This window comes from Monopterus albus, unplaced genomic scaffold (genome assembly GCF_001952655.1).
Source record: "Monopterus albus unplaced genomic scaffold, M_albus_1.0 scaffold112.1, whole genome shotgun sequence".
Taxonomy (NCBI): Eukaryota; Metazoa; Chordata; class Actinopteri; order Synbranchiformes; family Synbranchidae; genus Monopterus; species Monopterus albus.
The window spans coordinates 1308443-1325622 of NW_018127992.1; the positions used below are offsets into that span (position 1 = coordinate 1308443).

Here is a 17180-nt window from a genome sequence, read left to right on the forward strand (position 1 = left end):
TTCCTGCAGACACCGTGTCACTGATCCTCCAGGCACCGGGTCCAGGGAGAGGTCAATATAATCCTCCTCGCTCCGAGACTGGGCTCTGCATCTGCAGAATAAAGAAACAAGAGCCAGAGAGTTCATGACAACATATCCTGAATGAGAGGCTTTATACCACAAATGCGGACGAACATTTTTATATGGTCAACACAGGAAATCTTAAAACCCTGACTGTGGATTCTTACCCTTTGCAGGTTCTGGTGCTCAACATCTGGAAAGTAATATAAGCATTTACAGGGCAGGTGTAACTGATGCCCAGCTCGAACGACAAAGATTTCATCCTGTTCAGCACGCAACTGAGGAATTTATGGGCATCCTGCACAGAAACATCCAAGAGTTTTTACACAAACATTTTTTTTAAAATATCAATGTGGTACTATGCTGTGTATTACGAGTAAAAATCACACTAACTTTCTGACAGTTGTACTTAAACTCTGAGTTAAACTCAGCAACAGCCCTTTTAAAGTCAGCCAGGACTTCTTTCTTCTCCTGGGTATTGCTGGGGGAGCAGCAGCCTGCAACTGCCACAAAGTCTCTGGAAAAGAAGGTGTTTTTTTAGTTTTTGTTACTTCCTATTGATCTATAAAGTTAGTAGACAAACCAAACGGTGCTAGCATCTGTGTAAATGTGTGTGTGTTGCTGTACCTGATGAGCTGACATTTAGGGTGAGTGCTCCACACCTTCTTCTGCCTGTTGACATCATGAATTAAATGTTTCAGCGTCAGAAGACCTTTCAGAGTAGAGTTCATGTGGCAACTCTGCGCCAGGTTGGGAAACCTTAAACACAACAAGATGATGACTATATGTATCATCTGTATATGAGAGGTTACACTAAACCAAATCTAGGAGAAACATTTGTTGTGTGTATGAGTCTCTGTGCCAGGGCTTACTCAAGGCAGACCAGATCTTTGTTGGGGCAGTCCTTCATGATGCATGAGGTAAACTGATTTTTTAAGTGTCCATATATGTTTGTCCAGCAGCTGGTGTTGTGGGAGTCTGCCTGTAGACCCTGACCACGCCTGGATTCAAGGTTAACAAGCAACTTCAACATTCTCTTCTTTTTTACTGCTGGTGTCATTTGAGCTGGACTTGTAGTTTGTTTGGACTTGGGTCAACTTATCATGTGACTCGTCATTAGCCATTTCATAGGCAGAGGCTCCTTCATCAAGTGGTGCCGCTTTGTTCTGGACACTGGCTTCACCACCCTCTGATTCCTTGATGGCAATGACACTGGTGCTAATAGATAACAAATGTTATTCTATTGCATGATCCAGTCATAGGAATGAACAACATAAACTTCAATTAATTAAAGCAGTAACAGAAGATATACAAATCTCTTACATGTTTTTTGAGGCAGAGGATGTTTGGAGGTTCTCATCTTCTGCCTTATCTTCTTTCAGTGGTGCCTCTTTTTTGGTTTTCTGTTGGTTACGAACATATAAACCCAGTTAAACTCAGCTGGAACCAACACAAATAACTACAACACTATGTTCACAGAAATTATCCACAGTATTCGACTCTCTTAAACATACTTTCTTATGAGGGAACCATCTCCACCAACAGGAAACCTTTGATTTGTCCTGTGGAGCCTGCCAGAGTCTCAGGGACCACACCTTTTTGCTCCGGGTCATCCTCCACATTGACACTGGTAATAATCAAAAAATACACATGATTATTCAACTGTGTGCTGTTATCAAAATGCCTCTGTTGTCAATCCAAAAACAAATATTTAGATATTTATGATAGTGTGTACCTGTGTATCCTTACAAATTAAGTAAAACAGTTTACAAGATATGATAATAAGCAAAGTAAAGCATTTACTATACCTCTTATATGAGCTGGAGCTTTGCTTTTCTCCAGTTTCCACACCAACTTCATGTATCTTCTGGTAAAAATATATAAAACGTGCATGATTATTGTGAACAGTTCAATACCTGTGCAAGCAAAGGCAACACGTTGTTGCCTCAGACATGCTTTGCTGATGCTGTACAAGTGTTATGGGATATTAGGACAGCAGCCCTGTAGGAAGAAGTGTGTAAAAGTGTTTATAAATACAAAATTATACATTAAAACCTGAACATCATTATTAAAGACAACTAGTAACTACATGTTTAGGAAGTACAATAGGAGGGAGACAGGGGTTGATTGTAACACCTTTGTTTGAGCATCACTAACTCAGTGGCTGTTTGTGCTCTCAAATTTTGAAACACGGTATCTATATTTGTCTACTACAAATAAAACTTAATTGGACAACAACTACACAATCACAGATTATGTGAGTTCATGTCAAATACAAAGAGTTTCGTTGTTACAACCTACCCCAGTGGTGGGGTAGGTTGTAACAGTAGCTGGACGTAACAACAAGACATAATTTTCTGAAATAATATCCAGACTATCTAAATTATGCAAGGATGATGATCACACACTTCAGGAGGAGTAGCCACTATCACCCTCCCCTGCACATTGCAGGCACAGTGGTACAGGTGGTCTCTAGCTTCAAGTACCTTGGACTGCACCTCGATGACAACCTCACCTGGTCCATCAACATAGCCAGCATTGTAAAGAAGGCCCACCAACGCCTCTACTTCTTGAGGAAGTTGACACATGCTGGCCTTGGCCCTCCTGCCCTCTTTTCATTTTACAGATGTGTAGTGGAGAGTGGCCTGACCCATTTCTTCAACATGTGGTACAGAAAATGCAGTGCAGCGGGTGGTTAAGGCTGCACAGAGAGTCAATGGAGGCAAATTACCACGATCAACAGCAGCTGGCTGCTGCAGGAGCAGAGCCACCAGCATCATGAAGGATCCCATTCACCCTGCACATGGTCTGTTTGCCCCACTACCTACAGGGAGAAGACTGGATGGCATTAAGGCCAGAACCTCTCGCCTTAAGTCCAGCTTCTTCCCTGAAGCTGTTAGGCTGATGAACAGTACATCATGCAGTGACAGGTTTTAGATGCTGCTCATTAAATGCAATATTTTAACTATTATTTTTTTAGGAGGATTTATTTAGACTTTTTAACTTATTTATATATATTAAGATTCTACTGGGAATGAGTATCGTAATTTCATTCTTTCATGTTTTCGTGTACCATGATGGAATGACAATAAATAAACCTTTGACCTTTGAAATTAAACCATAGAAACTGGTGCTTTCGGTTATAAATTAAGTCAAGCCACTGTATCTGCAATAATGCAAACTAGGCAAAAAATTTTCTTGATAAAAAATACTTTTTGTAATTTGAAAATCTGCTTTTTGTTCATAAAATCCATTGTGTTGTTTGCAGAGACATGCCACTTCTCCTGTCACCTCAAAAATGAAATGGGAATTTTTGATAGTGACATCATCATCACAGCTCCTTTCTGGCTGGTTAAACCATCTGTGTTGCAGTTTACCCGGTGTTACAGTCATTCCTGGCCTCCCCTACTTCCGCCAGCTGAAGTTTGAGATGTCCTTTCATTTGTGCAGTGGTTTCACCTCATGTGACACAAAATGTATGCGGTACTGTCCTCTACTAGACACAGTCATCCTGCTCACAGCTGAATATGTCCAATCTTTACAACAACAACAACAACAACAAACTGCACACCATTAACGCTGCATTACTATGTTCTGCTATTTGTTGTTGTTGTTGTTAGCTGATATAATTAGGTTTCGTCATATAATGGCACAGCATCGGTCTGACATAATAAATATTACATTTCTTAAAAAATACCCTTCATATTCAGTGAAATCTATTTGAAAATATTTAAATGTCAAGTGCATTCACTCGCAGATAGTTTTCTCAGAAATATGACATAGAGGCATTAGTGCATGTTGTTTATAGCATGTAAAACTCTTTATTAGTGCCTGAAATAAAATATCCAATACTTACAAAATGGTAAACATGACAGTACAGTAAGCTGGTCTGAATAGCTGCAGGAAAGTACAACCACCTGTCAGTAGCTCGCACCAGTTGGTTGCACCAGACTTCTGACCAGATGGCTGTGAACAGTTCACCCAAAGAAATGCTGTAAATCTAAATTAAAAACCAACCAGTCAAACAGAAACACATGTTAAGGTAGCTGCAGTTTAAAGCTGTTTGTCGCTATTTGTTACAAACTTCATCTAAAAAGAATTTTCTTCAAAACCTCAGTGGAATGAAATGAGGGCAGCTCTCTTCAGGGCCATTTAATTCCGTGTTACTATAAAAGAACATCCATTAATGGAGGTTTGATAGTATATTATATTTAATATTACATTAACACTGAATTTACATCTGATCTATTGATGAATAATACACAATTCCGCAGCTCCATGCAACTCTTGATGTTTCCTGCCTGCATGAAAAACTTGTGGTTGAGTCTATAAACAAACACACTCAGTCCAACCTAACAACCCCAAAATGGCAGTGAGCCCAGACTAGACTAAAGACTGGAGCAGAAAGTGACATTTAGGCAAAGACTATGTTGAATGGGGTGCCCACATGGTGGCAGAGATGGGCCAGTTTACTGATAATTACAAAATTCAGCATTTCTGATTATGCATATATTGTTTAATTAGGTAAGTGATGCATTTTAATAATACAATACAAATGACAAATACAGTTTAACACCAAGTGCATTCACTCAAGTATCGTACTTAAATACACTGTTCAGGTATCTGCTATAACTGAGTTTTTTTTTAATTTTCTGCTCTTTATTGATCTGGGTGGGATATTCACAAGCTACAAAGGTATTTATGTTTATTGCAGTGTAATCATGATAAAATATTGACAGATTGGCAGACAGATTATCTCAAACACAGTAACACAAGAAAAAACGCCTGCTGAAATAGATGCTATGCACACACACACACACACACACACACACACAGAATAGAATCTATAGTGATATTATTTATTAGATTTTTTTGTTTCATATTCCTGTTTGAAACAAAGTGTGTTATTGTAGTAATGCTTATTTACACCCACGAATGTGCCCTACATCTTCTCTATTTACAGCCACTCGACGAACCACCCCGTCGGCCGCGTGCCTTCAGAGAATAAATGACAAGTCAACATGTTGGAAGCACGTTGACATGTGCATGCCGGAGCCATGACGCTGCTGTAAGTACAAGACAAACGCGCCTCTCAAACAGCCTTAGAGATACTGTCGGGAAGATGCACTGCCTTCTTGGCAATATTCATGTAGTTTCTCAAAATTAATGCCTGGTTTCAAATACAACTATAGGACAAAGTTGTTTGATTTATACTTTTTGAAGTCGTAAGCATAAATCTTCAGGGAATTATTAGATAAATACTGTTTTGGTGCACAAGGTCCTGACCTTATCATTTGCTTGGTCAAAATTTTATTTAAAAAATGTACTTTAATAATATAGAAATAAAACATCACAAAGCTAAAATAATGATCTGATATACAAATAACATACATCTCAAGATCTTCTTATTATAGTTTTAGATAGATAGATTTAACACTACTGAAACTGCAACACTAACTCTGTAACTGCATTATCACAATAGCCACTTCACAAGACAAGATGTCATTGCGCTACCACTATGGGTATTACGGTTAACCCAACAGTGTGGGCACGGTTTACGCCCTCTCATGTTGTTTGGAAATGAACTCAGCCCCAGTCACTCTGCAACGTGACAACCAAGCCCCGTGCCGCTTTCCACGCCCACCTCAGCCAATCAAAAGGCGCATGGGTGGGTTTGGGCGGGGACACGGCCTCATGGTGTCCAATCACGGTGAAAGATTCAATATTACTTGCCAGACCTTGCACTCGCACGTGTGTCCCTACGTGTAAACTACTGTTGAGGGGTGGGGCGAACAAAAATTGTCTAGAGAGTAAATACAGATAACTAAGCAAAGGCAGTCGATGCTATCAGGATTTATTGTTTCACAATTTAGGGTTGCTGGTCGTGAAATATCAAAGCTGTTATTATCGTTTTGGAACATATGTAAGGTAAGCGGGGGACGGATTTGTGTTGTTGTCGTGTTTGCATGCGGCTGAGCTAGGATGCTAGCTGTTCATGCAGACTGCGTTTATTTAGCTGTCTTCTATTATACCCGTAATATATGGCTTAATACTATATAACGCTTTATAAATTACTATAGTTTACAGGCAAAACTTTGTTGCTGTTAGTTGGTGTTGCATATAACATGTAGTTATTTTTTTCTTGATTTAAGAGAAGCTGTCAGTCTCCGTTTCTCTGGGGTGGACACACATGGACATGGTTGTTGCACAATGTAATGCAATAGTTGCAAAATGCGCCACTGATCACTTTATGAAGTGTTGTGTTTGCTTTATGCTTGCTAACAATGGCGTAAATCACGTTGTGCTTTTTAAATTTTATGAATAACTATCAAATGAACCATTCATTGAGTTATTATTCGTGCAGATGGGATCCTGGGTGTGCAGCCTATTCACAGTCCTCATTTTTATGTTCTGCTGTGAAGGCACTTTCTTGCTCACACAATGAAATTAGATCATGCATTAAGTTTAGAAAGCCCCATTTGAAATATTGTCACACACTGTTGAAGTTTGGCATTTATTTTAGAGTTCTGTGTTCAGATATTTATTATTCATAATTCTGTCTGAGCTATTGAAGCAGTAGTAAATGTTTTGCAGTTTGTTTTAACTGCACCTTGTTTAATTGTTTATCTAAACTCAGTTCATAGTTCTGATGTGTTTGTGGCTACACTTCTGTTCACATAGATCATATTCTCCTTGTGAGCCAGTGTTGTTACAGGTTGTTAAAGGTGCAGTGCTACTGTAAAATCCTGTGCTTGCCAGCTGCAGTCCACGTACGCCTGTGCATTGTGCTTCTGATTTTTTCTGTAATAACTGTCATCTAGTCCTAGACTGGAATCTCACAATATAGAAAACATCACACAGCCCTAGCAAAACCTGTTCAAAGCACATATTCACTTAGAAAGTGTCAAAAAATTGAATGGCAAGCTTGTATCTATACCATCATCCACTGTGTACGTGTTTCACAGACAGTACCGTGCGCCACACCACATACATCAAGTGCAAAGCAGCTGAACAGAGACATGAACAAAAAAGTGCACAGAGGCAAAATTTAACCTTCCTTCGTATAATGTGAGAGCCAGTAATAAGTCATAGGGACCACTGTGGGTGGGCACCATAAAGATGACTCTTATGCTTATGCATAAGCATGACCAGTTTTGACACCAGTGATCAGCACCAACTTTGCATGCGTGACAGAGGAGGTGTGAGATGGCAGGCACTGGTTTAAGCAGTGTGACCTATACACTCCGAGTGGTTCACCAGCAGTGCTCAGTTTGGCCTCTGACAGGTGAAGCAGAAAAGGAGGAAGCCAATCTTACCCCCTGTTTTGGCTGCAAGAGCATTGTTTGGACCTTTATTGGCCACAGAAAATCACAGTTTCCTAGAATCTGTAATTCTACTATAAACTGAAGCAAAATGCTTTAAAAAAGGTGAAAGACAAAAACGTTTGAGGCTAAAATTGAAAGAGGTGGAGAGATTTAGGGAGAACGGTTAAGGTTGTCTTTGGTGTTCTCAGACAACAGTAACACAATCAAGGCCTCATAATTTACTACAGGCTGCTAAGAAACAACTCACTGGTGGCTCTTAAACATGCCTCAGGTGTTAGGGTTTCCATGTTCCCTTAAAGGGGAGCTGGTCTTACAATTGACAGTTATTATTCCCAGGTCTGGTTTCAGACTTTTGCACAGTTTCTTGTTTTATTGCTATTACCCATTTGTTGCCTTCACTTATCTCTGTATTTATCACAGGGGACTTTCAACAAAGATATGTGTACTGTTTATTATGACTGTGCATATCTGGTGTTTACAGGCTTCATGTTACACTTAGATACGATTCTGTGCTTAGTTTTGCTGTCAGGTAAACTACATCAAAGTGTGATTATGCAAAGTGGATTTCATTAAATAGATATCATAATTCCTCATAATTTCAGAAAAGTGGAGGGATTTGGAAGAGTTGCTTGTGTTGTTTACAGTAGAAGCTTGATATGTAAAATAGAAGTGATACTAAAGATGAGTAAGACTGGCTTGTGATTTGAGGCTGATAGGAATACAGTTTTTTGTTATGCTACAGTTATCAAACAAAACAAAATGTCTTGACTCTGTTTTTTACGTCCTTAAGAGCATATTTCCTCCATATCTTGCTGTATTTAGTATTCATAGTTTTCACGTGATGTCATATCCTTATAGGACCACCCAAGGCTTTCTCTGCCTGCCACTTACATTTACCGGGTTTGTTTAGCCAAACTGCCAGATAGACATTGGAAAAAACAGTTTCGATTAGATTTATGTCATAAGATATGGTGTCAACATGACCAAAATATTACTGCCTTGTCACTGTTCGCCCTAGAACGCTGACTACACTGACCCTGAAACTAACAAGTCATGGATCAACCTTAGGTAACTAATTAACATTTTGCTTTGTCGATGACGAATTTCTTGTGCTTTACCTCTGAAACGGCAACATTATTGACCTATCCGCATCTAAAATGCATATTGCTGTCTGTATTTTTTAAGCTTTCATCCTGGCAGCAGTGTAAGGGGAGGGATTCGCCACAAGATATATGTAAACATCACCAAAGTTGGGCTCTAGCAGGGTCTTTGCTGTTATGGGGCTTAGCCACACACATAAGGTGCAGGGCAGAGGTGAGTCACAGCAGTGCAGACAGGGGGGGTCAACCCTGGACCCTGGCTGCATTCTCAAATACTTCCCATTGGGCAATGGCGCCACCAAGGGGCAATGACCCCCACCTAACATTGCTGCCCTCCTAAAGGACATGTGTAAATGTCAGCATGGTAAAAGTGATGACAATGATGCTGAGGCAGGACCTAGCAAAGATGTATGTGTAGACAGTGGATGTCTTGTGTGGTGATGCCACATCCAAACCCTGCTGAATGGCTAGAGAAATGCACAAATCACTTATTGACCTGTTTTTTATTCAGTTTTGTATTTTTTCCATTGTTGTTTAGCATTATTTATTTATGTGTACATAGTTAATTTGAAGTGACCGTGTTTTAGTGTTTATTAGTGTGCAATCCTGTGAAAACTTAATATTTTGTAACGTGATTCCCGCTCCTTTAAGAAGCGCATTATGTGTAGCCATAGTGTGACGAGGCAGGTCTAGTTTTGTTGTTGCTGTTTGTGTTGTTTTTTTTTTCCAAAACGAGTTTCTTGGCCTCACAACTTAAATGTACAGCGCACTGATCCTGAATCAGCCCTTTGCTTATTCGGGAGACAAGCCTGGAGGCGGAGTTGTGACCAGTGTCTGGCAGACCGTCTGTGAGCATGACCCCCGTTGCAGGCAGCCCGGCCTCTGCCGCGCGCCCTCTGTCATTGGTCCAGCGCGACGGCCAATCAGCAGCCGGCGAGGCTTGCGGAAACACCGCCTCGGACACGTGCCTTATGTACACAAGAAGCAAAGCGGGCCCGATCTGCAGAGCAAACGCTGCACTACACTGTACGGTTGCTTGTGGAGCTGCGTCGATTCACGCTACTAACGCTCACCACCGATTTTTTTAGTGCATGGATAATATCGATGTGTTGCGATGCGCTTGTTTGCGAAGACGTTTACCACATGTTCGCGCACGGGGCCACACGACACCTTCCTGCAGCCTCCATCAGTAGGTTGCAGTAGGAAAGTGTGCCATGTTACCGTTTCAGGTATCCTTGTCTTTCTTGTGGTAATGCGTTCATATAGCCTGTAGTAGGAAACAGTGACTGTGCACTTTGGCTCTTCTTCTTTGCACACTGGGCGTTGTTGTAAACGTCTAGATATAAGGGGAAAACTAGCAGGCTTGAGATTTACATTGGGGTTAGAGCTTTAAATGTTAATTTGTGCACAGTCTTTGTTTTATATAGACATGGCATGTGTATGTGGCATGTCTGGTACTACTGTGTATTTACAGTACAACAAACACAATGATTGCCCAGTAACACTGCAACTAGGGATACAATGCAGATTTTTGTCATTGCTGATTAAACTGCAGGTTACTTTTTGAAAGAATCAATTAGTTGTTCAACCAGTAAACTCCTAGAAAATAGTGACTAGTGACCATCACTTATCACTGTTACACTGGCAGTAATGCGGTATGACTGTGCTAACTTCAGTGATGTGGAGTCTTATACATTTTTAATGCTTTTATGATTTTATTAACCCTGATTCACAGGGCTAGTACGTTAAAGAGGAGTGTAATGTGGACAGTGGACGGTTCTCCAGTGCAGCACATTTACTGTGGCACGTATTGCTGCCAACACCTAAGCTTAGAATAATTACCTCAGTGTTTCCCTGTATGGTATATCTGTGTACCTTTTGACTAGTCATGCCAAGAATCAGGGAAAAGTTGAATTAAAATGAAATTTGAGCTGCGTGCCCACCAGAGCTGGCCACGAGGCCACACCTGGAATTTGCCCGTTTTACAGCCTTCAGTTGAAATAGACTGGAGCCAGAGCGAATACTTGCAGGACAGAAGTGTAATTACATGCATGACACCCCAACTAAGCAGTAGATGTTTTTCCTCTGTGTCACCCTGACTGCCCTAATATGTGGTGGTCACCCTGTACCAAAATGCACCATGGGATAATTAAGATGCATGCAAATCACTGCTTTGTGTCAGGTGTATGCTGAGTTGACAAGTGAACAAGTGTTGAGCAAGGCAGCATTGACCAGATAATAGCAAGCAGCAAGATATTTTCAATAGTCTTTCCCAAGATATTTCCCGACTTGCATAATCAGAATCTGGTCTTGCTGAGTGCATTTCCTGTGAATAATTTGAGTGGGGTGGGTGGCGTAGTGGCTCAGTGGTTTGCACTGTTGTGTCACAGTGCTGGGTTCAAACCTGACCTGGCTGGCTCTGGTACTGAAATGTGAAGTTTGCATGTTTGTGGGGTTTCTGTCCAGTGCTCCGCTTTCCTCCCACAGTCCAAAGACATGGATGAGGTTAGCTGGACACTCTCAGTTACCTGTAGGTGGGAATGTGACTGTTGTCTGTGTTTAGCTTTCCTTGTCAGCTAAAAGGCTACAGCAACATTTAAAAACAACTAAGCAGAGGACCCATTACAGCTGGGTCAGCAAGTAGGTGGGTGAGCCACGATGGCACGTCCAGGTGTTCTAGTAGCCTGAGCGTAGTTCACCACTGCCTCCACCCACCGCCATGTGTCTTTGCCATCACCCCATAGAGGTATGCATGGATGCCAGTGTGCCTCACACCCACTCATGCCCTACTCGCATATTTCCAGATCATGACCGCTCCTTCCCCCTCCCAGGTCAGCCACAGCGCACACAGTTTGTCATGTGCAAGTGTGCACCATCCATCTGACTAAACATAATGCTGATTAGCATTTCACGGCTTGTGAGGAGGCAGCTTGGGTGCATAGAAGCAACATCACATAAATGTGTGTAACTCCAATGTGTGCAGTTGTTCACCTCCCATTCCCAAGTTGTTACATTTGTTTTAGTTAATTCTGAGTTTCATTTGTCATCAGCTGCCCACACCGGTCAGCTTCCAGCTGGTAGCTGCTCTGAACCTAGTTAAATCTGTCCCAAACAAATTCTGCATTAAAGTATAAATTTGACAGGACTGACGACAGAGGCTGGTCCTCGGTCGTCTTCTGGTTGCGTCTGTGGGGCTTAAAGGATTACGGGGTGTTTCCCTTCCCGTGGAATAAATAGCAGTAGACTTTTACTTGCGTAGGTGGTGGTCATGTATACTATTTATAGGTAAACCCTAAATTATATAAGCCCTCTGATGCTGAGCTTTGTTCCCTCATCCTGGCATACTGTTTGTTTTTGTCTGACCTCTGGGTAAAAGGGGACTGAGCTATGACGACATGTAGTTTTAGTGTTTACGCAGGTACACCTGATTTATTTTCAGATGCATGAAAATAGGAGTAGCAGCTTATAGTCACTCTCTTCTTCAAATGAGGTGAGTGGTTTTTTTTTCTGCAGTAGATAATCTGCGTAAAAGTCTAACAGTAAGTCTAACAACAACCACGGACTCAGTCTGCACCATGAGGCAGGGAAAGCATTTCATGGTCACATTTGAATCTTTCTTGGAGGCCAACATGACAAGCTAAGCTTGATAAGCATTGCTTTAAAAAAAATCTTTTTCTAGCTGTAGTCCTTGGGGAGAAACTGGTGAAACCCTGAGAAGTGTTTTGTAATAATCTTCATTCTGCTACCTTGTCCATCTCTCTCTTTTCTGTCACCTCAGGTAGCCCTTAGCACCTAGATCAGCACATCTTCGACACAGAGTGAAGAGGACGTGTTTTGTGCCCGACAAGAGCTGTTTTTCTCACTCTCCCTCACAACCTCTCATCCCATCTGTTGGAGCACTTACGCCAAGGCTGTTTCATAACCACAAATTCATGTCTTCATTACACTGAGTGACACTTTTTCTTAAGATGGTTTAAGATCATTTGTGGTCTTTTGGAAGATTTTTCAGCCATTTTGAAACCTGCACTTTTTGAGACTCTTCTAAGACGGGCTCAGCGCCCAAAGCACTTTAATTCAACAGCTTTTTGTTTTTGCTGGAGAAACCATGAATTTTTCTCCTTAGGTCATTTAACTAGAGAATAACAACTATGATTCATCTGTGCGTACATAGTAGCCTTGTTTTAGCCACTGTTTTTCGCCTTGGCTAACACCTTAGGCCTCATCCTACTTTAGTATGAGTTATGACAACTCTAAATCAACGCCCAGCAGCAGCACTCGGGCACGAGTGGCGAGGGCCGATGAGAAAAGCGATGGACATGAGGCAGTGTCACAAGGGTTAAAGTCTCCAAAACCCAGTGGTGGCCAGGCCAGTGCCAGTGTCAACACTCAGGAGCATGAGGACGGAGGAGGCTCATCTCCCAGCGGAGGCTCAGGATCTGGAGGTCTGTCCGGCGACCGAAGGGGGCCCAACTCAGATGACATGGATGGCCTCTCCAGCGGGAACGACTCCGGGGAGAGGGAGAGCGAAGGCGGGATGGAGAGGGAGAACGGCTCACGTGGGCGCCAGTCCACACGCAGCTCCCACAGCTCGTCCAATGGCAAGGACTCTGGCATGATGCTGGAAACCACAGATAGCAACAAGAGGTATGCGGAAAGGAGGAAAAGCAAATAAGTCACTCGCAGAATACGCACACACAGTTCAAATTACAACCAGTGTTAATCCTCAGGCGGTGTTATGTTACAACCAATAACCCTTTATTATGGGCATTACAGATAGCTGAGGCCAAACCAAAGGATTCTGCTCACCTTACAGAGTGAGTGTACAGTGGCCAGCAGGGATTTTTAAGGTTACACAGATCAACTATTATTGGCTCCTTAATCTTAGTGTGTTATCACTCATAGTAAGAAGCTCATTTAAAAACTGTTTTTAGGGCCTTTGATTTCAACCACCTGCAGCTCTTTCAGGCGTATGACACCATCCGAAGTAGAGCAAAAAGCAGGAGAGCAAACATCTTTTTTGCACATCACTTGTTATAGCCATCAATAACTATAACTCCTGTCTGCTGGGTGTGTTTGTTCATATGTAAATGGTTGTTCTTCCCTGTCACAGCTCCAACTCCCAGAGTCTGTCACCTCCTAGCAGCTCCCTGGCCTACAGCCTGCTGTCCACCAGCTCGGAGCACGACCACCCGTCCACCTCTGGCTGCAGCAGCGACCAGTCCGCAAGGGTGCAGACCCAGAAGGAGCTAATGAAGGCCATCAAGGAGCTGAAGCTCCGTCTGCCAGCTGAGCGCAAGGCCAAGGGCCACTCCAGCACCCTGAATGCACTCAAATACGCTCTTCAGTGTGTCAGACAAGTCGGAGGTGAGGGTCTGTCTTTGATTGTATCAACTTAATTTAGTTTTTTTGGGACACACCAAACATGAGCATTTCCCTTTTTCTGATTAATGATAAATTTTAATGCCCTTTTCATGAATGTATTTACAAGTGTAGTGCTTTTATTTTCCTGCATGCGTAATGCACGCTGCGACCCACAGCTGTGTCTTTACCTGGGTGCGCACCCCGACTGATTTATTGTGAACTTTCCAGCCAACAAGGAGTACTACCACCAGTGGAGTGTGGAGGAGTGTCATGGCTGCAGTCTGGACTTATCGACCTTCACAATTGAGGAGCTTGACAATATCACCTCAGAATACACCCTCAAAAACACTGTAAGTTCAACTAAGCCAACAGAGAGCGATCTCATTAATGTGGTTAGGGAGCGTTATCATTTTGTTACATTTTCTACCCCCAGAATGTAACTGTATGGAAAGTAACGCTGCTTCAGTCACTTGGCCTTGGATGCCACTAGGATTAATGAGTAGCTCAAAACATACTGATCCTGAAAAGAGAGATCAAATGTATGAGATGGAAACAGGCAAGACACTGAAACATGCACAGATTATTATTAGCTTAAAAGTCTTACTTCCTCAGGGGACGGTTGTTTGGCCTGTGTTCAGACACAGCCTTCTTCAAACTTTAATTCAGTAACAGATTTTTTACACTACTAATCTGGCAAATATAGCCAATACGGATTTCAGTGACTCAGTGACAGATTGCTGGAGACCATGTTTCACTAAAGTGCTCTACATTCACCTTCTGGTTTTTTTTTTCTTTCTAACCAGGACACGTTCTCCATGGCCGTGTCATTCTTGTCAGGGAAGGTCGTGTACGTATCACCCCAGGGCTCGTCCCTGCTGCGCTGTAAGCCTGAGTATCTCCAGGGGGCGATGTTTTCTGACCTCTTGGCCCCACAGGACGTCAGCACTTTCTACAGCAACACAGCACCCTGCCACCTGCCCTCGTGGGCCTCCTGCATCGGCTCTGGTGAGCTGGGGCAGAGGGAGGTTGGGTGTGGGGTTTAACTGAAGAATCTTTTACAAAGGTAGTGAAACAATGACCACTTTATCTAACGGCTAACTGAAAATATTGCCCAGTGTCTAACAATTCATGGATTTTTCCAGGACTAAACTCATTCAATCAGGAACATGTGTCATCTTTGCTGAATGTTATCGTACTGTCGTCTGTGACTGACTGTGTCTCAAACTCAATGTTTGTACTGTTGTCACTGACTGACTGTGTCTCAAACTCAATGTTCCAGCGTCTCCTCCTGTCGACTGCACTCAGGAGAAGTCTATGTTCTGCAGGATCAGTGCTGACCGGGCGCAGGGTGGCGAGATGCGCTACTATCCGTTTCGCCTCACACCATACCAGCTCACCATCAGAGACTCCGATGCTGCTGAGCCACAGCCCTGCTGCCTGCTCATCGCAGAGAGGGTCCACTCCGGATATGAGGGTATTTACCTACTGCACCACAATATAGTGCTGTGCGAGGTCGACTTCATCAGTTCATTGCAATTCTTGAGTGTGTCACTTGAAAATCCCCCACTTCCTTCGCCAAGTGGTACGCCAAGAGTTTGATCAAGGTCGACAGCTCTGGATCCCATATGACCGGATGCCTGTCGAAATTGGAAATAACTCTATCATATATCTAGAATGGCTGTTTAATCTTATCAGTCAGCCATCTCATCTGTTGTGTGTGTGTCCTCTGTGCCTTTCAGCTCCTCGCATCCCTCCAGACAAGAGGATCTTCACCACCAGTCACACTCCCAGCTGCCTCTTCCAGGAAGTTGATGAGAGGTCAGTTCTCCAACTTCTAATACAATGTTGTCTTCTGGACACAGTGGAAAGATAAAATGGATGAATAATATCATAATAGAACAAATTGTTTTGATGTTCATGAACACTGGCAGCATAGACACAATAAACTTTATATAAACTTATTTCATGTATTATTTCAGTTATTGTCCCCTCTAAATGTTTTATCCATCATGACAACATTTTAGACAGCAGTGTCTGGTCGTGCATATAAAACCGAGTGTTTCGGTGCTTTTATTTTATTTATTTATCTAAAGTGTTAGATTTTATTGAAATTCAGGCATTCAAGTCAAAGGCTATTTGGGAACGATTCCAAAGAAATTGTACATTAAACATTTTCATTTCAAACTGTTTTAAACTTTTCATTCTATCTAATGTGTTTTCTTCAGCGTTGCACCATTTTTTTTTTTTTTTTTTTTTTAGAAGTAAAAACTTTTTCTCCAGTTAATTTTTAGTTGCGGACTGATATATCAAATGTACTGCTACTGTCCAACAGTGTGTAAATGTGACGTGTGTTTCCAGGGCCGTGCCTCTGTTAGGCTACCTGCCTCAGGACTTGGTGGGAACCCCCACCCTGCTCTACATCCACCCCGAGGACAGGCCTATGATGGTGGCTATACATGAGAAGAGTGAGTCTGTTTATTTCTGATGGTATCTCCACAGATTGTTTGTTCTCCTTTAATTCTCCCCTACTTTGTGTGTATTCACATTTTGTTATACTACTCCACTAGAGCAACCTTTACCAGTAATACAGAGTTCAGTGGTTTTCACCAGCTTTAGCTGTGGTTTATGGGTGGAACTTTCTCATGCGCCTCCACTGTTGTCTCTCCTCAGTCTTTCAGTTTGCAGGACAGCCGATTGACTACTCACCCCTGAGGATGTGTGCCCGCAGTGGGGAGTATCTGACCATCGACACCAGCTGGTCTTCCTTTGTCAACCCCTGGAGCAGGAAGGTGGCGTTCATCATAGGGCGCCACAAAGTCAGGACGTAAGTGTAAAGCAAATGCTGCCAGAGCACTAATCAGAAACTATTTGCAAGGAAAGCTACGGTTTTTATTCATGAAAGACATTTTATGCCTTGCACACATAAACAGAACATTAATAGAACCACTTTTTAGTCAGTGGCTCTTGAGGAGCAGAGTTTGGAGATCAACACCTGCACGCAGTGAGGAAGGCTTATTTGTGCATTAGCCATCAGTGGAGCAAACCTGCCATCTACATGTGTACAGCATGAACCCAAAGCCTAGAGAGATGAAAGGAGAAGAACGTGTTTGTGATGGCAGCTACATATGAAGATTAAAAAATGGTAGTCTCCAAGTCTGTTTCCATGTCTTATAGAAATGCAATACTTGTTCTGTCCAAGCCTGAACACGTGCATAGTTTCAAATCACCACTTTTTGTCTGCAGGAGTCCTCTGAACGAAGACGTGTTCACGATGCCACAGGGCTGCGAGGGCAGGGCCACCACGCCTGACATCGTCCTGCTGAGCGAACAGATT

General features: G+C 42.4%; 1 protein-coding gene across 1 annotated transcript in view; it reads left to right on the forward strand.

Annotated features, from left to right (window-relative positions):
- Positions 1–5811: 5811 nt before the first annotated feature.
- Positions 5812–17180, forward strand: part of per1b (period circadian clock 1b) — a 19326-nt gene continuing 7957 nt past the window's right edge. Inside the window, 10 exon segments of the mRNA XM_020611339.1 lie at positions 5812–5988; positions 12264–13129; positions 13596–13849; positions 14075–14196; positions 14650–14851; positions 15126–15320; positions 15586–15664; positions 16205–16311; positions 16517–16670; positions 17090–17180. The exon segment at positions 17090–17180 is cut by the window's right edge and continues 168 nt beyond it. Coding sequence (XP_020466995.1) covers positions 12720–13129; positions 13596–13849; positions 14075–14196; positions 14650–14851; positions 15126–15320; positions 15586–15664; positions 16205–16311; positions 16517–16670; positions 17090–17180 — 1614 coding nt within the window. The 5' untranslated portion in view covers positions 5812–5988; positions 12264–12719.